General features: G+C 37.8%; 1 protein-coding gene across 8 annotated transcripts; it reads right to left on the reverse strand.

Annotated features, from left to right (window-relative positions):
- Positions 1-1,306: 1,306 nt before the first annotated feature.
- Positions 1,307-21,426, reverse strand: KIAA1586 (KIAA1586 ortholog). Of its 8 annotated transcripts, none has more exons than XR_003437137.1 (8): positions 21,316-21,426; positions 20,705-20,788; positions 17,255-17,335; positions 15,645-15,927; positions 12,705-12,817; positions 10,836-10,871; positions 6,216-6,366; positions 1,310-2,585 (listed from the first exon to the last, which is right to left on the reverse strand). XR_003437137.1 is itself a non-coding variant. In XM_027126860.1 (4 exons), the coding sequence occupies exons 1-4, from the start codon at positions 21,334-21,336 to the stop codon at positions 14,830-14,832; spliced, it is 1,284 nt and encodes a 427-aa protein (XP_026982661.1). In that variant the 5' UTR covers positions 21,337-21,426; the 3' UTR covers positions 14,789-14,829. The 8 variants fall into 8 exon arrangements, 1 of the variants encoding a protein (XP_026982661.1); XR_003437142.1 differs by having other exon boundaries at positions 1,311-2,585; positions 10,811-10,871; positions 12,705-12,822; XR_003437141.1 differs by lacking the exon at positions 6,216-6,366 and having other exon boundaries at positions 1,307-2,585.
- Positions 21,427-21,634: the final 208 nt, after the last annotated feature.

Here is a 21,634-nt window from a genome sequence, read left to right on the forward strand (position 1 = left end):
CGGTCACTTCCAGCCCCCTTTTGCTGTCACATGTGCAAAGTATTAACAGCCGGAAGAACCACAGGATCTTCTGGAGAGCAATGCAGCACCAAACAAAGGACTCAGTCTCAAGACTGATACATAGGATAACTACCCAAACAGACAGCTTTCTACCCAGCGATTCAAGAGTGAAGTTCCCCATAACATTTAAATATGAAAGAACATCCAAGGATCAAATGGAAAGGCCCTGGAGAGAAGAAGTAAATCTAAGGTAACAAGAAAAAGAGATCTTGGTTCCGTGAAACAGATACTGCCCAGAAAATAATATTTAAAAGAATTTTTTTCTAGAGGGATAAAGGGCATCCAGAAATAAACATAGTATTTTAATGAAAAAGAAATAATCAGGGAACAAGAAATAGGTCTTGGAAATTCGAGTTTTGACAGTTGAAATTAAAAATTCAATAGATGGCTGGAATTTACATAGGCAAGGAAATGTCTCAGAAACAGAAAAAGCAGCTTGGGAGACTCACAAAAAATTGCAGAAAAAGATATAAGACAGAGATTCAGTTCAAGGTAACTGGATTTCCAGGATAATTGGACTTCCAGAAAGAGATAAACTGAAGGGTGGGAGAACATTATAATTTGTATAAAAAGTAATAAAATAAATTTTCCCAGATTTGAGAGATCCATCATGTACCCAGTACAATAAATTTAAAAAGCTAAACAACAGGCACATGTTCTTCCAATTCCAGTATATCAGAGACAAAGATTACAAGAGCCCCAAGGAGTATGAGGACACAGGTTCTGAGTAAAAGGAGAATCAGAGTTGCACTGGGCATCCAAATAGCAACAGTAGATGTAACTCTGGTATAAACGCTGGTAACCTTGCTACCTCTCTACTCCTCCTCTGAGAAAGCAAACAAAACAATGAGGAAAAATAACAAATAAGTAACCAAATAAAGATTCTTTTTAAATGCCCCACTTTCTCAGCAAATAGGTGACAGAAAAAATCTGCAAAACTCTAAAGAAACACGGACTTGCCTGGTGGCAACGGTGGTTAAGAATCCGCCTGCCAATGTAGGGGACACAGGTTCAAGCCCTGGTCCGGGAAGATCCCACATGCCACGAAGCAACTAAGCCCGTGCACCACAACTACTAAGTCTGCGCTCTAGAGCCTGCGAGACCCACTGCTGAGCCCGCGTGCCTAGAGCCCGTGCTCTGCAACAAGAGAAGCCACTGCAATAAGAAGCCCGCACACCGCAACAAAGAGTAAGCTCCCTGCTCGCTGCAACTAAAGGAAGCCTGCGTACAGCAACGAGGACCCAACACAGCCAAAAAGAAATATAAATAAATAAAATAAAAACTCTAAAGAAACGCAGTTAAAATTAAACAGAAAATGCAAAGGAAATGTCAATGGGCCTCATGAGTGGCAGATCTCAGAAAGTACCAGGCAAGTATACTTCCTGAAAGGCAGAAACTCCTCCAGAAATGCAAAATCTAGAATCTGTAAATCTAACAACTGAGGGGGGAGGTGAGCTGAGCTTCAGCAGAAGTCAGATGCAGAGAGAACAGGCACAGAGAGTATTTGGAGGGCTCCCGGCAGCAGATCTCAGAAAGGTCCAGCAAAAACATACCCCCTGAGGTGCAGGGCTCATCTGGAAGAGCAGGGGCTCTGTCCTCTGTCTGCTGTGCTGGTGAAGGACCTGGGGATGCAGGACCAGTGACAAGTCCTCTCCGACTGAGCCTGGGTCAGACGACAGAGGAAGCAGGGCTACACAAAACATTCCTCAGAAGAGCCACAGCAGCCAGAGTCAGTGGTCTCTGTGAAGCAAAGAGGGCCCCTCCTACCATCCACAAACCCAGATGCAAATAGCTGAGCTGGGAAAAACCAAGTCATTAAGAAACAAGTGTTCATGAAAGGCTATGGCACAGCATCGGTAAGTGATTTTATAAGAAAAAATGTGGGAAAGAGCTGCAAAATTGTCAAACGCAAGAAAGCCATTCACAGAAAAACATTGCCATAGAACAGATGAAAACACTGAGTGCACATTCCAGCACAGGGTAGAACTCTCTGTGAGACTGTCATCTCCACGGAGGATGCAGAACACAGGGCAGGAACTCAGATGTTAATAAATTTTTCTTTGGCACTTTTGTTGCACTAACTATAGACTTAGGAAGTCCTTTTCCTTTAGAGAACATAAAAATATCCACCACTGTTTACTTTTCTGTTATGGCTTCACTTTTAGCTCTTTACTCCATCTTTAATTTTTTTCTGGAATTTGGTTTGAGGCAGGAATAGACTTAAATTTTTTCAGTATACCTATTTTATTTTGGGATGGGGAAATGCGTATTTCCAAGAAACGATATTGCATGCTCATGGGCCTGCTAGAAATTCTCTGGTTTGATGCGTCACTTGTACTGAGGGTGGAATCTACTTGCAGCTTCTTCACGAGTTTGTGCTCCGATCAGCACAGCCCAGCGATGTCATGGGTGTCTCCCAGCCTGTCACTGCACCTGTCCTTGTGCTCACTGCCAGGGAGGCTGCAGAGTCTCCAACAAGATCCAACGTTAAGACTTACAACTGAAGGTGCTTTTGTTTCAGGTAACTGTAAAACCCATAAAAAGCAAATTTAAAAAAACAGGGCAAATTTATGGCAGTTTTATAATACTTTTAATAGTTACATGTTATTTTTATATCTATTTTTATATTAGTAGATATCTACTATATCTACTTTTGCTCAAAAATGCAAATTATTAGTAACTATTATTCATGAGGAGAATTGAGAACTGTATAATTTATTCAGAGGAATTCCACCATAGAAACTAAAGTATTTTAGATATATTTTTATCTCAAGTGACATTAAAAAAAAAGTATTACAGAAGTTTTAAAACACAAAGTAAAATGAACCCCCAGTACACCCATACATAACCATCATCTTTAAAAAGTTATCAACTATTCTGTCATTCTTCAAGTCACATTTATTGATTGCTTGTTAAGTTTCTGGAAAATGTCCAAGCCTCCCTTACCTCATTTAAAGCTAACAAACCCAACGAACGAGGTTGTGGCAGAATTAGTGTGAAGCTAACAGTTTACTTGCATTGGATACCTTCCAACAAAGGGGCCCTAGAAATATGTTCACATGGTTATGTTTTTGTAGAATTTGCAAAAATCACACATTTTAACCATTAAGAGCGCTGTCTCTTTCCACTTCAACTGCTCCTTTGTGCCTTCTCCTGCTCCTCCACAAAGTGGCAGTGAGCACTTCTAAGATTTTATTAAGGGTTGACTGGGATATACTTTTGTGTTTTGTAATCTCTTCCATGTGTAATTAATTACGTTATTGCTGGCCATCTCAGTTTGGGATGTCTTCTAGAAATACTCTGAATGTGGTCAACTTGAAGAATATTTAAGAGCACTCACTCTGTAGAAAATTTAAAATGCACCAAAATCTTACAGCTCAGATTTCAAAGAAACTCAATAGAAGTTTCCTCAAATTTGACAACAATCAAAAAAAATTACACTGTATTACTAACAAACGGTTGAGAATTTGAAAGAAACCTCTGTAAACTGTCAAAAATAAAAAGCAAATTTCCATCAACTATGTTAAAAGATACTCAAAATGAGCTTCCTATTACTCCTATTGCTATAGAAAAGTATATTACAAAGTTGTCAAATGAAAAGACAATATGTATGCTTATCTTGGCCTAAATAATATTTCAAATTGCATCTAATACTGTATTCATAGTTTTGTGGGGGTTTTCTTAAACAGCTTGCCAAATTCAATAAGCAATAAGCCCCACAAAACCTGGAACCATTTATGAGGTTAGTATATTATCCTTGTTGAAAGATCAGGTCTTCAAGGTCATGTAGATATTAAAAGGCAGAACATGACTTAAAATCACAGTTTCAATAGTAGTAAATACAAAAAACGATATGGCTAAGTGTTGGTTATCTGTTCATGACTCTGTGATTATGGCAATTCATTTAACCTCTTGGAACTTCAGTTTCGCTGTGTACAAAAAAGAGATCCTATTAGATCATCTTTAAGTCGTCCCTTCAAGACTAGACCAATGACAGCTACCTTGAACTCAGTACTGGGTGGAGGACACAGTCTATCACAGGGCATGGGGCATGGGTTGCTAGGCTCTTGGACACGTTAAAATTTGTAGAAATTTGGTGATTTTTTGGTTTATATTCTTTCCTAATAATGACTATAGGAAAACAGCCAGCCCCACCCCCCCACCAAAAGGAATATATAGGGGTAAAGAAGTGTAATTACACTTAGGGTTCTGTTGAGTTAACCAGCCTAGAAGAGAAAAAAATACAGCCGTATACTACTGGGCAGTGCTGTATTTGACTAACTCATGAAGTATGTCTAGATGAGGGTTTTTTCTTTTTTAATTGAATTTATTTTTGAGATAATTTAGATTCACATGCAGTTGTAAGGATTTCAATACCCAGAGACACCATGTATCTTCTTCTCAGTGTTCCCTTGGTGAATCTTGCAAAACTATAGTACAATATCACAACCAGGATACTGAGTGACAGTCAAGATACAGAATATTTCCATCACCACAGATCCCTACCACTGTCCTTTTACAGTCACACTCACTTCCCTGACATCCTCACCACCAATCCTTAACCTCCTTAACTCCTTAATCTTAAGAATTTTGTCATTTCAAGAATGTTATACAAATGGAATCCTACGATACGTAATCCTCTGAGATTGACTTCTGTCACTCAGAATTAAGTTGTTTTAAATAACAAAAATCTGTTCCTCCTTACTGCTGAGTAGTACTCTATGCTCTGGAAGCACCACAGCACTCTTGTGCATGTGGATGTTTGGTGGTTTCAGCACCATCTGTTGAAAAGACTACCCTTTCTTTGTTGAATTGCTTTTGCTCCTGTCAAAGGTCAGCTGATTGTATGTTTGTGGATCCATTTCTGGGTCCTGTGTTCTGTTCCATTATCTATTTGCCCACTCTGTCACTACCAAACTGTCATTTTTGGTGAGTCATGAAGCTGGGTAGTCACTCCTCCAACTTTGCTCTTTTTCTTCAATACGGTGTTGGCTATTCTGGGTCTTTGCTTTGCCATATAAACTTTAGAATCAGTTTGTTGATATCCACAAAGTAACCTGCTAGAATTCTCATCTGGATTACACTGAATCTACAAATCAAACTGGAAGAACTGATATCTTAACAATATTGAGTCTTGCTATCCATGAACCCAGAATATCTCTCTACTTACTTAGATCTTCTTGGATTTCTTTCTTCAGAATTTTAGTTCTCCTCATACATTTCTGTACACAATTTTTCCTTACATATATATTTCCTAACACATATATTCCCTTACACATATTTTGTTGGATTTATACCTAAATATTTCTTGTAGAAAACACACAGTTGGTTCTTACTTTTTTTAATCTACTCGACAATCTCTTTTAATTAGTATATTTTGACCATTCACATTTAAAGCGACTATTGGGGGAATTCACTGGTGGTCCAGTGGTTAGGACCCTGTACTCCCACTGCAGGGGGCCCAGGTTCAATCCCTGGTTGGGGAACTAGGATCCCGCAAGCCGTGTGGTGTGGCCAAAAATAAAAATAAAGTGACTATTGGTATAGACAGATTAACATATACTACATTTGTAACTTTTCTACATGTTACCTTGTTCTTCCTTCTTTTTTTTGTTTTTTAAAAAAATATTTATTTCATTTATTTTTTTGGCTGCGTTGGGTCTTCGTTGCAGCATGCAGGCTTCTCTCTAGTTGAAGTGTGCAGGCTTTCTCTCTCTAGTTGTGGTGCAGGCTCCAAAGCACGTGGGCTCTGTAGTCTGCGGCTCGTGGGCTCTCTCGTTGAGGCGGGCGAGCTCAGTAGTTGTGACGTGTGGGCTTAGCTGCCCCACAGCACGAGGGATCTTAGTTCCCCAACCAGATATCAAAACTGTGTCCCAGTCACTGGAAGGCAGATTCTTTATCACTGGACCACCAGGAAGTCCCCTTTTTTTTGTTTTTGCTTTTGTTTTTGTTTTCCAATCTTTTCTCCCTTCTCTGGTTTTAATTGAGCATTTTATATGATCCTATTTTATCTTCTTAGCATATCAATTATACTTTAAAAATTTTTTAAAAATATTTTAGTGGTTTCTCTTAGTGTTTGCAACATATATTTACAACAAATCTAAGTCCACTTTCAAACAACACAATACTGCTTCATGCTTACCCTTTTTACTTACTATATTTTCTTCCTTCCTGATGTTCCCAGATTCCTCCTTTAATCGTTTGTTTACAGAACTTCCCTTAAACGTTCATTTTAGCATTGGTCTGTTGATGACAAATTTCCTTAGTTTTCCTTCACCTGAGAATGTTTTGATTTCTCCTTCATTCCTGAAAGATATTTTCACCAGATAATCTATGTTGACAGTTCTGTCAGTATTTGAAAAATGTTGTGCCTCTTTCTGGCCTCTTCTGTTTTTCTCTATATGTAAGGTGCCTTTCTTCCTCAGTGCTGTCAAGACTTCTGTCTTTAGTTTTACAAAATCTGACTTTGTAACTGGTGTGTATTTCTTAAATACACTCAGCTTCTTGAATTGAGATTTGTCTTTGCTCAATGGGGAAAGTTTTCAGACAATGTATCTTACTTTTCTAGCCCTGCCCTCCTCCTTTCCTTCTGGTTCTCTGATGACATGAATATTAGCTTCTTTGTTATAGTCCCACAGGTACCTGTGGCTGGATTCTTTTTTGCCCCAGTCTATTTCCTCTCTTGTTCAGATTGTGTAATTTCTATTGTTTACCTTCAACTTCACTGATTCCTTCCTCTGTCCCATCCATTCCTCTCTTGAGCCAATCCATTAAGTTTTTTATTTTGGTTATTGTATTTTTCATTACTAAAATTTCCATTTGGTTCTTTATATCTTCTACTTCTTTGCTGAGACTTCCTCTTTTTTGTGCGGAGACATTCTATGTTTTCATTCATTTCAAAAACACGTCTTAATTTCTTGTTGAAGCTTTAAAATCTGTGTCAGATAATTCTAGCATCTATGGCAGCTCAGTGTTGGTATCTATTGTCTTTTTCACTCAAGATATTCCTGGTTCTAGGAATGACATGTGACTTTTTATTGAAACAGACATAGACATATTGGTTATTATATTATGAGACTCTAGATCACAAACTTTCTGCTTCAGTTGGTTTCCGCTGACACCACTTTAGGAGCAGAAAGGGGGATGTTGTTTGTTGCCTGGTTACTACCAGGTAGTAAAGAAGTCCAAGCTCCCTAGTTAGTTTCTGTTAATACCTGAAGTTGGGGGAAGGGGCTCCTTAATGCTGAGCAAAGGTAAACGTCATGACTCTCCATTAGGCCTCCTCTGACATCAGCCCAGTGGGATGGGATTCAGGTCAGTGGTACTTCATTATAAGCTGGCAAAGGTGGAAGTCCAGGCTCCCCACTTGGCCTCTGGTGGTTTGGGTGAAGCTGCAGTGTTCTCTGTGGTATTTGGCTGAAGCAGAGAGGTTATTGTGTAAAATAATATGTTTTCTGTCTTGCTAACCTGCCCCTCCCTGATCTTTTGAAGAGAAGACAGGCTTTTTGCAGGGCTTTCTTGTCTGCATCCATTGGCATTTCCAGGTTGCTAGCTTCTTCAGCTCCAAGCCTGGGATATGAGGCAAATAGAAAACTCAGGGAACTCACCATTCTATCATTCTGTGAGTTCTAACATTCATAGCTGGTCTGCCTTCTCTCCATCTTTCAGTCTTCTTATGTTTATAAACAATGTTCAGGGTTTCCAGTACATAGCAGGAGGAATCCCAAAGTACATTCCCCACCCATTTACCCTCAACTTTTGATTTTATATCTATCTCCTCTAGACACACATTATTGGGTCTTGCTATTTATTCATTTTGGTTCATCTCTGCCTTATTAACTGGTGTGTTTAGACCATTATTTATTTTTTTTATAAATTTATTTATTTTTGGTTGCGTTGGGTCTTCGTTGCCACGTGTGGGCCTTCTCTAGTTGTGGCGACCGGGGCTACTCTTCATTGTGGTGTGAGGGCTTTCCATTGCAGTGGCTTCTTGTGTTTCGGAGCACAGGCTCTAGGTGTGCGGGCCTCAGTAGTTGTGGCATGTGGGCTCAGCAGCTGTGGCTCACAGGCTCTAGAATGCAAGCTCAGCAGTTGTGGCACACAGGCTTAGTTGCTCTGTGGCGTAAGGGATCCTCCCGGACCAGGGCTCAAACCCGTGTCCCATGCATTGGCAGGCAGATTCCTAACCACTGCACCACCAGGGAAGTCCAGACCATTATTATTTAATGTAATTATTGCTATGGCTATATTTAAACATAATTGTAAGTTTTGTTTGTACTCACTGTTTTGTTCTTCTGTACCTTTACCTGCCTTTTAAAAAAACATTTAAACATTTTTAAAACTTCCATTTTATTTATATTTTTTAGTTATACAATCTTTTCTTTTTATGTAGTTAATATTGTACCACTTCATGTAATACATAGAAACTTTGCAACCATATACTTCACTATACCTAACCCCTACTATTTTATGCTCTAGTTCAGCGGTCCCCAACCTTTTTGGCACCAGGAACCGGTTTTGTGGAAAACAATTTTTCCACGTTGGCGGGGGGTGGGGGGGGTGTATTGTGTGTGTGTTGGGGGGTGGTTCAGGCGGTAATGCAAGCAATGGGGAGTGGCAAATGAAGCTTTGCTCGCTCACCCGCCGCTCATGTCCTGCTGTGCGGCCCAGTTCATAACAGGCTACGGACCAGTATCAGTCCATGGCCCAGGGGTTGGGGACCCCTGCTCTACTTGTCATGTGTCTAGTACAAATGACAAAATAATGTTACAACTTTTGCTTTCTTTTAAAGAAATCAACAAGAAAAAATGGTATTTTATATTTGCCTATTTAACCATTCCCATGCTTTTTGGTCAAATCGGCACCACTTCTCAAAACTTGAGGATTACCAAAGTGCACCATTTTCCTCTAATGTGGATGAATATAAATTTTATATTAAGACTGTTCCTCACCTTCCTCATTAACTCATGACAAGTAAAGAAATATCACTTGGCACCAACATGCTTGTAAATTAAAACACAAACTTAAGCAATAAACCAGGTAGCAGTACTGATTATAAGGTAAGTTGGTTATAAGATGTTTTTGTTTTTCACACTACCAATTGCAATTTTTAAAAAATGCTTAATATAAAAATCTTGTTGAAAATTCTCTGTCCAAACCCTGAAATCTCTACAATATTAAAAAAACAGGAAATATTTTCAACTCATTTTTAAGAGTACCTCAATTTCTCTTCAAAGTAAACATGAAAGGTTATATAAGGCGTAACTATATACCTGAAATTTAAAACAGAAGAGTATCTTATTTCCCTTAGAAGTTCACTGGGAAATAGGAAAATTTGGAGATGTAAACAATTCATAAAAATGAACTGATATGTAGGAAATGTCCAATACTATGCAAGCATTTACTGAGCTTCTACTATGTGCTAGTCATTGCTAATAACCAGGGTTATAGACTCTTTTCAAGAAACTCACTACCTAGTAGGGGAAAATGACAAAAAAAATGAACTCTTACTATAAGGAAACCAGAAAGGTTGAACTTTACTATCTTGAAGAAAGTGGGGAACTAGTGAAGGATTTTCAGTAGGGGAGAAAAATGGTAAACCTCACAGACTGGCTAAACTACCATCCACTCCCCTTGCCCCCCTTGCTTACCTTTATTACAGAAGCTAGGAAAGGTAAAAATTCACATTCCAAGCCTCTACTGCAATGAGGGATGGCCACATTGATATAGTTCTTGCCAGTGAAATGCAAATCTACTTGAAAAGCCTTCTGGCAAACCTTTTGATTTTTTGATATCCAGGGCTTGTTCCAACCCTTGCCTTCTTGCCTTAAATCCAGCATGTGTAAAACTGTGCCAGTCATGCTATAACCCTAACGGAAAGGCCAAAATCATCCCAGGTAACATAGCAATGATACCACTGAGCTACTCAAGCAAAGCCTGAAGCCATCTCCAGATTTCTTGTTATTCAAAATGATAAGTCCATTCAAGTGATTTAGTTGGGTTTTCTGTCATGAGTCTGAATGTCTTCTTGACCAATAAAAGTTATAAGAATAAATGTGTATTTCAGAATAGCCATTTCTGAGTTACTGTGGAGGATGGAAGGGACAAGGAAGGGACAAGAATGAAGGTAGTGAGACTTGTTATTAAGTTATTATTGTACTCTAAGCAAGAGAAACAAGGGCAGTGATGATAGCGAGGAAAATATAGATTCAGAGATATTTAAAAGGTGAGAGAGAAAAGGCAAGATAAAGAAAAGGTTTCAAATATCTTCTAAGTTTCAAGTTTGAGAAACTAGGTGGATAGTCATGCCATTCTCCAAAACACATATGGTGAGGCATAAGTTCAGCTTTGGACATATTCAGCTTGGATACCTATGGGACAACACGTGAAAATGATAAGGCAGTTGACTATGGATCTTGAAGTCAAGAGTGAGGTCTGGATTAGAGAAACCCAGATTTGAGAGTACCATCAGATACAGAGTACTGTCCAACAGAATTATAATGTAATTCTAATTACATATGTAATTCTAAAGTTAAAATAAATAGATGGATTTAATTTTAATATTTTATTTAACTCAGTTTTTCCAAAATATTATTTCAACATGTTATCAATATAGTTATTAATGGGGATGATTTACATGCTAAGTCTTTAAAATCTGATGTGTATTTTATACTTAAAGCTCATCTCAATTAATCTGAATGCCTTTTTCATCACAAATACTTGATCTATACATAAATTTCATAAAACTTACAGTTGAAAAAAGTAGATTCACATACCCATACTGTTCCAAACACATTTAAGTTTGCCAGTACCTGAAAGAAAATTTTTCCTTTACTTTTTAAATCCACACTGGAAAAATCCTGTTTATCTGTTTTAAAAAAATTGATTTGCCTTCAGAGCAAAAGCACAGCAGTTTGAAAACTACATTTGTCCAAGTTAAGTAAATTCAATAAATCTTGTGTCAGCTCAGTATTGCTAACACTGAACTGAGAGTTACTGAGTAAATTGAAAAGCAACTCTAAACTTATCAATAAGTAACATTTTTCAAATTTTTCTTGTAGTTTTTGTAGTAAATTTACCTGTCAAAAACAGTTAAAATCTTATGCATACCAATTCATATTAGAAAGATGTGTGAAGTTATTCTGACTTTTATTTTTTAAAGTTTCAATTTCAAAATAAATTCTAGAGGCTTCCCTAGTGGCGCAGTTGTTAAGAATCCGTCTGCCAATGCAGGGAACACGGGTTGGAGCCCTGGTCCAAGAAGATCCCATGTGCCGCAGAGCAACAAAGCCCACGTGCCTAGAGCCCGTGCTCCCCAACAAGAGAAGCCACCGCAATGAGAAGCCCACGCACTGCAATGAAGAGTAAGTAGCTCCCGCTCACTGCAACTAGAGAAAGCCCGCGCACAGCAATGTAGATCAAATGCAGCCAAAGATAAATAAATAAATAAATATTTAAAAATTTTTTAAATAAATAAATAAATTCTAGTACTTGTCTAGGTAGCACAAGTAGGCTTTTTCCCTTACTTGGAGCTTCAAATTTAGATCATTCATATTCTGTTTAATACTGAGCAGAAAACAAACGGCCCAATTTTCTCTTTGATTATTTAAATATTTGGCTAGCATTTCTGTTGTTGCAAGAACATCTTGAACTGGTGTTAACGGTACAGTTAAGTTTTGTAGAACTTTTCCACAATTCAACCAACTGGCAGAGTACACAAATCACTAAATTCATTGTCTTTTCATTTGTTCAGCAATCCTGTAAGCTGATGTTGACTCATATCACTTAACACGTAACAACTGTACCCATGACAGCATCATAGAGATCATTTCGGAAAACTGAGCACAAGTACTCTCAAACTGTACCACACAGTGGAATGAAGAAATAGGGGAAACACCAAGCTCATTTAAAAATTCCAGTGAAATCTGACTTTTGACCTAACCTAGCTGGAATGCCATTTATTGTGACAAGAAGTACTTTTTTCTCATCTAGATGAAACTCTTTCGATAATTTAAAGATTAAAATATAGCTATACAGGTCATGAATTGAAATTATTTCTTTGTAAATTTTTAAGTCCTATGAGACAAAACGCAATCCAAGTATTACTTGGACAGCACATTTTCTATTACATAACTCATCTAAAGCTAAAGAAAAGTACTTGTAATTTTTCAGATTTTGAATCAATTAATCTTTAATATTGTTAAAAGTTCCTGTATTCTACAAGCAACATTTGGTGACAACTGAAGACTCTGTACTTTTTTTATAAGATGTTTTTAGGCTTTAACTCATAAATTTCTAACAATTTCTATAACTGAAATAATGAACTTTACTCTCCATCTATCTAAAACTAATTCTTTTTCATGCAAGAATCCAAGCTGTTTTATATCTGGCCAAACTTAACAAACTCAATCCTTTTAAAAGGTGTTCAAAAAAATTCTGTTGGACATTTCATTGTGATTTCAGGCGACTAAATTTCAATTCTTTTTTGACTTTTGAAAGGTAACTTCATTCACCCATTCATTATGCATTTGCTGGAACTGTCTCAATATTGTTACTTTACTGTCTTATTTTTTGTTAAATTATAGCTTGTTTTTCTCTGCCACAACAAACTGCAATCGTCATTCACTGTGAAATCTGCAACATACCTTCTTCCAGTCTTTGTTTACTGTCCCAGTTGTAGGACTAGCTTCTGCAGTTCTACTTGCTGCTTTTTCAGTATGCCTTCATTTTAAAATTTAAAGTTCGTTCATATTCATGTCTAAACTAGAAAAATAGTAAGTAAAACAAGTATATCAATTATCAACTATGATTTACAGAAGTAATCACTGTAATTCCTGTTGTCAGCATAAAACATTCAGATAAATACATTATGTTACATTGATTCATAGTAAAAAATAATTTACATTGAATCCAACACCAACTCAATCAGTGATGTTTATATATAATACCAGACATAGCACGTGGAGTCTGACAAGCACATTCCAACAATCACACCTTAAGCAAGATAACAAAATTAAATGTATTTTTAAAAAAAACAAATAAGTTGAGTTCAACAAAAATATTTCACACTGCTTTAGTTTTTATGTTTAATTAAAATTAATTTAAAAATCTACTTTCTTAGTCCTACTGAACTCATTTCAAATGCTTAATAGCCACATGGTCCTAGTGGTTACCATATTAGATAGTGCAGATCTGGAAATGAGAAAGACAAAAGTCACAAGGCTTGCAGTTTTTATTCCATTTCTCTTTTATTTGATATAACTTCCAGGGCTCAGAAGTTATTTGGGTTATATTACTCTTTCGTATCCTCACAAAAAAATAAAACAAAGCAAAAATGGAATTGTTGGATGTTCTGTATAGGATTCCCTGAAATATGTATTTGGCTCACTCTAGCAGACATGGACCAACCTCTAAAAACCCATTGCTCCTAAAAACAATCAACTTTATCTCTTTGGAGAATGCCTTTTAAACAGCAACGTGCTGAATAATGTTTAACAACTGGCTTTTGAAATAAAAATGTATGCATTTAAAAGATGTGCAGCATACAATTTACAAATGATAAAATCATATACAATACTCTTTTCTCTTTGGCCGCACCACACGGCTTGCAGGACCTTAGTTCCTTGACCAGGCATTGAACCCAGGCCACGGCAGTGAAAGCGCCAAGACCTAACCAGGGAATTCCCACACAATACTCTTTCTTGTACGTTCCATATAGCCAACTGATTCTCATAGACTTTTGTTGACTTTTGTCAAACTCTTGTATCTGTAGCTAATCTGTGATTGCAATTTGACCAGGATTTTACAAAGGGAGTTGCATCCCAATCACCTAACTCTTTTCCCAACAAACTTATAGTCATTAAATCTGATATATGACCTACTGTTAAACTATTTCTCACCCTTGTACAAATTATGTTCATTAAACTGAAACCTCTTTCAGCTTCAGCACTATTGACTGCAATGGTGCTATCTTTTAGCTTTTTGTACGGTTGTAGGAATTGAAACATTGACTTTACATTATTATTTACAAATTCCCGAAAATCATTCAAATCAACTTCGAATTTTAAAATTTCACACAAATGAAATAATTTTTTTTCACCAGTTATCCATGGTGAAGTTATTTCTTCATAAGGCCATGTAGAAGGTTCTAGCAAATCAAAATAATTAAAAATACTTTCATCATGGTTCCTGTCAGATAAAAGACCTAAGTTCATGTGTTGAATTATATTTTCTAGTAACATGTTCCTAGGAAGGGCATTAAATTTATTATTTTTATTAAATGGAATATCTTTAAACTTATCTGACTTAATCAAACCTTCAATTTGAGATTCATGCTTTCCAGCACCAATTTTTAAATTTTCCAAGGCTTTTATGGTACGTTTGATCGATTTTTGTGCTTTCTGAATGTTAGCTGAGCTTGACTGTAATGCAGTTGAAAGTAGTGAAAATTCTTCAAGAATGTCAATCATTAAAGCAAGGTCTTGCAAGAAATTAATGTTAGCTAATCTCTTTGCCAAACCAGAATGAAAATGAGAAAAATGCATATATAATACAGGATATGCACGCCATACAGCAGTAGCAGCTTGTAAACTACATGCCGCCCATTTTGGTCCCATTATCCGGCCAATTTTAACAATTTCAGTTTCAAGATCTTTAGCTACATTTTCTAAAAGCTTGTTTAGATTTTTATTAGATTGATGATAATTAGAATAAATTTTATGGAGAAATATTTTTAAATGATTCACCTGTTTTATTTCAGATATTGAATCATCAAGGGACAAGTGCAATCGATGGTTTAAAACAGTTCCAAATAATGATTTCAGGAAAATTTTCTAACAACTTTGTAGCTACTCCAGACTTTCTTCCCAGCACTGTATTAGCACCATCAGAACAAAATGCAATTAAATTTGCTTTCAAATATTCATTAGTGAAACCACAATCATTTAAAGTACTCAATAATGTATTGAAAATACACTCTGCTGTGGTTGACACCAATTCTTTCAAAGCAACAAATAACATAACGGGTGCAGGAACCGATTGAACTGTGCACCGGAGATAAATCACGAAGGTCCTTTTCTTTGAAACTGTGGATGCCTCATCAATTACAATACAGATTTTGGCATTTTCTTCTATAATATTCTTAAATATCGTCATCTTCATTTCTTTTGCAATATGCTTTGCTATTCTTGTTGCACCGTATCGTGTATTTAAACAACTGACCTCTCCATTTTTCTCTTGTAATTCCATTGCCCCTTCAATATCAGATAAAGGTCTATTATGTTTTATTAAACTATAAACAGTATTGAAAACTTTCACAGTAGCATCAATATTTTTATTACTTTGTTTATGCACTAAATTAGAAACTGAGTCATTAATTGATTCCTTTAACAAATCCTGAATTTTACCATGGGCTTTAGAAACATCATGTTCCCTAATTTTTTTTCGCAGGGAAGCTTGTCTAGTAGTTTTATTACTGCCATTAGGGGTTACTAAATATGCAATCCACTCCTTGGACACATGGACATGCTTTACTGCTTTCAATCCCAAATGCTGAACTGTTGAGCAATCCTTACATCCTAATTTACCTTCTTTTATTTCAAGCCATTTGTACTGTTCTGTAAACATAAATGCTTGCTTTTCATTCCAACAATCTGAAAGCACAAGATTATCCATTTCTTCCTTTGATGAACATGATGGCTTTTCTTCAATGATTGGTTGTTCAACATATTTGAAATTTGATTCCTTAGACTTAGACAATCCACAATAGTTTTTGTTCCTATTGTTACTTTCTGTGCCTGTTTTCACTTTCTTCGCATTTAAAAAATGCAATAAATCACCCTGTCGTTTTGGCATTTTAGGGAACAAAATCTGAAAAATAATTTTACATATGTAAGTAAAAGTCACGATAACACTTTTAGGGTTAATGTAAAAACTTCTGTTAATGATTTCTTTATATAATTTTAGAAATTAATTTTAAACTAGAATACTTACCTTGATTTTCAGTTTATACCTATAATTTCAATATGACTTGCTATTTCTTGAAAAATGCACTATCAGTTTTTTAAATTCTATAGCCAATAATAAGGTCACAAAATCTGACTGAACTTTTGATGATCACCCAATTCAACAGAAAAGTTGCTCATATGATTTACAAGTATAGTTCTAGTGTGAAGAGTGGTTGATACTTTCATTTACATTATTAAGAAAAATGTAAAAAAAGATGTATATCAGAACTCCACTCATTCATCAATGATAACATCAACATCTTTGTTGAATCAATGAAGAGTTTTCAAATACTGCAAGATTTCCTCAATGTTTTGTATAGCATAGAGCCTAGTAGTTAGAGACATGTTTTCAGGCTTAATCTGCATTAACATTTCATCCATCACTTCCTTCAGTTTAGACAATCAACAAATAATAAATCACGCCCTGCTCTGTACAATCGTTTGCCAATTACCTTGCTGTAAACACTTCCATCTTCCTTCAGGAGCACATTGTTATACCATATTCCTACCACACAGTACAACAGATATAAATAACCTCAAGTGTGTAGATATTAGGGTATGAAGAGTTTTGAGCATCTATTACCTTAAACATGATAATCTATTTACCTTTAAGTTTTTATATACTTCAATTTTTAAATTGATGTATAGTTGATTTACAACGTTATGTTAGTTTCTGGTGTACAGCAAAGTGATTCAGTTATATATATTCTTTTTCACATTCTTTTCCATTATAGGTTATTACAAAATACAGTAGGACCTTGTTGTTTATCCACTTCATATACAGTAGTTTGTATCTGCAAATTCCTAACTCCTAATTCATCCCTCCCCTATCTTTCCCCTTCGGTAACCATAAATTTGTTTTCTATATCTGTGAGTCTGTTTCTGTTTTGTAAATAAGTCCATTTGTATCATATTTTAGATTCCATATATAAGTGGTATCATATGGTGTTTGTCTTTCTCCTTCTGACTTACTTCACTTAGTATGATAATCTCTAGGTCTATCCATGTTGCTGCAAATGGCATTATTTCATTCTTTCTTATGGCTGAATTATACTTGAATTTTTAATAATGGCTATGTTTAACAATCAGCTCAAATTTAACAAACAATTCTTGCAAGCCAGTTCAAGCCACCTCCAGCACATACTGCACTTAATGACACAACTGAAGAAACACAAATATAATATACTTACATCACTATGATAGGTGCTACGCTCTTTATCATCACCACAGATCAGATCAATGTATTCAAGAACAGGTCTTGATGGTCCCTCCTAAAAAGGAAGTCAGCAAATTTACAAGTCATTAACAATCATTCAAACCAAATGTGCCTTTACAATCACTAGGGGTTTTTTGGTTGGAATTAGCAAGAATTCCTGTGAAGAGGTGGCCTCACCCGTGGTGCAAAATAATCAGAAACAGAACCAGCAGAGGTAAAGATTCAGAGAAGACCAATATGCAATGACGACAAAACCCAAAAAGAGCCTAAACCTATATAGAGGAAAAAAGCCATGTACTCCTTTGGAAACGGGAAATAGACCAGGGATAATGTTAAAAAGACACAGATATCACGGTACAGTATTTTTTAACTGGGATGGTTATCAATAATCTTTTACATATCTAAGCTCAAAAGCATGGAGTTCTTTGATATCTCTGCTTCATCCTCCATACCCTTACGCAACCAAATATCAAATCTCTTCAATCTTTTCTTTACACACATACTACCTTCAACATAGACCAGGCCTTAAATACCCGAGTTGAAAACCTAGATTTTATTTTACAGGCAAAGGAATCAACTAGTAGTGTTCAGACGGGAACCACATTAAAGCTGTGCTTCAAGAAGATTAGGAGACAGGACTTACCTAAGACTCCATGCTCCCAATGTAGGGGGCCCAGGTTCAATCCCTAGTCAGGGAACTAGATCCCACATGCCATAACTAAAGATCCCATGTGCCTCAACTAAAGATCCTGTGTGCCACAACAAAAAAAAGATCCCGCAGGCCACAACGAAGATCCCACATGCTGCAAAGAAGATCCCGCATGATGCAACTAAGACCCAGCACAGCCAAATAAACAAATATTTAAAAAAATAAAAAATAAACTTGAACTGCTAATTATTTTTAAAAAAAAAGAAGAAGAAGTAGATTAAGAGCGTATGAAATGTGGGATGATCAGTTAAGAAGAAAACCAATGCAGACAAATGGTAATTTAATACTAAAGTAGAGTGAGGGCAAGGAGAATAATGAGCAAGTGCCCTCTTCTGTATGTACACTGCACTTCAGGAAAATTTACACCAAAGATAAGAGCTCTTTCTGTACTCCCCAATTTTCATCATTCCTTTCTTTCAGCATATTGTGTTTAGTTTGGGGCTTATGTTTATGGCAGCATACAAAGAGGATGCTGTGCCATAATGCAGACTGAGGCTGGAAAATAAGATTTATACGAAAAAACTAAGGAATCCAAACCAGAATACATCAAGTAGTAACATTCTTGATAAAAGATATAAAAAGAACACAAAAATTTTTTTGTATCTGAGAACCCTCAAGCAGAGCATTGTACCCAGTAGCATTTCATCTTTTTTGGATGGTACTATAAGAAACATAGTAATAAACACATCCTGATGGAACCCAGCATAGGATGGGGTGAGAGGAAGTAAATTCTGATCTGAATGTAGTTTAAAGGAGAATTAAATGATCATTTTTATGTGGCACCATTTAAATGCAACAGGAATATTTTTACTAGATTCTTTTCGTACTGCAATTCCACTCAGTGCATATAATTCATTTCTTATTGAGCTGTCAAATCTTCAATCCTCTAATTGTAAACAAGGCTATTTCTAAGAGGTTCTATCAAGCTGGATGTACACTACTCTGGATGCAAAGGTACAAAAAATTCTCTATATTTAAAATAAAATGTAAATTAAGATGTCTAAACCTCACCTTAACACAAGCTAATATTAATATTAACTCAGTCAGAATTTATAACATGATTATGCATTTAATCCTGAGAGTATGACACAAAATTACACCCATTTATTTCTCCAACCTTAATTTTGTAGAATCCTACTGTGTTTCTCAAAATAAGGCACACAAATCATAAACACTTGTGTCACGCCTAGCTAGAGCTGCACAAAACACCATCAAGGTCATCGTATCCTATTCATTGTCTTTATACCACGGTCAGGAAGAACCTAAATTATTTTTCGTAATGACCCCTGCAATCCTCTTTCCAAATGTTTTTCAGTACAAAAACAGACATCATGGCTCTTCAATTTCCACACCTACATCACTTACTCCTCACCACATGGGGAGGCAAAGTCAGCATACAATCCTTCTTGGTATCCCCAAATTTATAAAAGTTCACGTGTCAAGAAAAAAGTACCACATGCACTATTGTGGCGAAGAATGTCAAGGAAATGATCTTGATCTTTTAAAGAATTTCTATATAACCCTACTAGAACATAAAAACAATGTTACCACAACCTTTAGGGAGGGAATTTTGTTTGATTTAAAAACAAGTCATTTGCAAGAGGAAGGAGATATGGGGATATATGTGTATGTATAGCTGATTCACTTTGTTATAAAGCAGAAACTAACACACCATTGTAAAGCAATTATACTCCAATAAAGATGTCAAAAAAAACTGAAAAAAAATATAAAAAAAAAACAAGTCAATTACATGGTTGCCATAAACCTACAGTAACTAAGAAACACACAAATATTAAACAGGCAAACCTTTAAAAAAGATTATACACCTTTAACAGCAAACCTCAACTAACTACAATATTCAAAAAGAGTCGTTCACAGTAGAAATATTCTCTAGCTAACTAAGATACTACTTTAAGCAGAGCCTTTGTAAAACTTTAACAGTGTGGGGTGGAAATTATCCTCAATGTATCATAGCACCCCCTTCAGTTTTTGCAACCAATATTTTATAAAGTGTGTTCACAGCTTCATACACCCCTGCACCAACATGAAGATTCCTGGGCCCCACCTCCCATTTCTGATTCCATAGGTCTGGAGTGAGGCCCAGGAATCCACACACTTCTACTTACTAATGCTTGAAAACTACTGTCCGAAGGGAATAAAAACAGAAAAATACAGGATGCTCCTGGTGATACGGGCCCTTCATTGTGAACCTCGCCTGCTGGACTGTGCTGTAAACAGGATGAGCTCGGAGCTTAGTGAAGTCTTCAAGCCACCCGCCTTCACGTTATGGAGACACACAGGCTCAGAAGTTGAGTTCCTGCAGCCCTTCTGGTTTTCTACCTCATTCCTCATCACTAGCCGCCCCTTCTCCCTAACCTGTGTGCTATCTTTTAGAAGTTACTCTTGTCTCATTTCAAAACACTCTTAGGAGACCACAACCCTGCGTACATGAAAGGCTCTAAGTGCAGGGGGAGAGGCGAGATTCAGGGTACAACACGCACCGCAGGCCACAGGCTTTGTGATGCCTACTGGGGCTGCTCAGACACCTTTTCAGGCAAATTCCCTACTCCTATGCCCTACTCCACAGCGTACAGTCTCTATCAGACATTCACACACGTTTGTTGCATGAAGAACAAACAGGTGAGAGGTAATCACATCACGGCTTATCACGCATAGCCTCTGACTCGGAAAAACCCGAATATCGTCGCTACTTACACTAACAAACTGAATGTCATCTTCATTTTCCTCGGGTGTTGACTCGGACGCCTCAGGCCCAGCTGGAGGGACACATTCTATTATCTATAAAATAAGCCAAAACACGGTTATCTAGACAACCCCGCACTTACAGAAGATTTTTCCTAAGGGAACGAAGAACGAAAGCTCTCGCGGAGACCTAACGGAGCCCCAGCCTCCGCGAGCCCGAGCTCGCGTCCGTGGACCGCAGGGGCCCCTCCGCGTCCCTTCTCTCCGAGGAGCAGGGAGCACGCTTCCCCCAAGAGGCAGTCGGCCTCGGAATCCACGCCGCGCCCGCGCCGAGCAGCGGTCCCCGAGCCGGGCGGCCACTGTTGCTGCGGGGCCCTCTCCCCCAGGCCCACTAGGTCCCCAGGCCCCAGACTCTAGGCCCCAAACTCTAGGCCTCCAGACCCCCAAGCCCCTAGTCCGCCAGGCCCCAGATCCCAAGTCCCCCAGGCCCAGGGCCCCAGACCCCCTGGTCTCCTAGGCCCCAGACCCCCTAAGCTCCCCAGGCCCCCTAAGCCCCCCAGACCCCAGGTACAGCCCAGCACCCCCCGGACTCTGCACAAGGCCGGGCCCAGCCCGCTACTCACCTCCGACCCTGGGTCTTCCATCTCCCCGCCGCCGCCTCCGCCACCGGCGGTAGAAAGGGCTGCAAACCGCTTCCCCTGAACAGCGGCCCAGTAGGCCCGTGGGGCCTGGCCTCCCTCCCAGAGTTCCGCACACCCTCGCCCGCCGCGCGGGCCGCTGGGAAATGTAGTTCCGGCCGCGCCGAGACCGCTCCGCGCGCGGAGGAGCGCGGGAAGACTGAGCTACTGCGCATGCGCTCCTCGAGAAGCTTCTGCTGCTCAAGTGGAGTCATTAGGTGACCTTTCTTTCCCAACTTCTCTGTTTTCTGTTTTAGAACAAAAT

This window comes from Aethalodelphis obliquidens, unplaced genomic scaffold (genome assembly GCF_003676395.1).
Source record: "Aethalodelphis obliquidens isolate GAN/ISIS:26980383/991018 unplaced genomic scaffold, ASM367639v1 scaffold31, whole genome shotgun sequence".
NCBI lineage: Eukaryota > Metazoa > Chordata > Mammalia > Artiodactyla > Delphinidae > Aethalodelphis > Aethalodelphis obliquidens.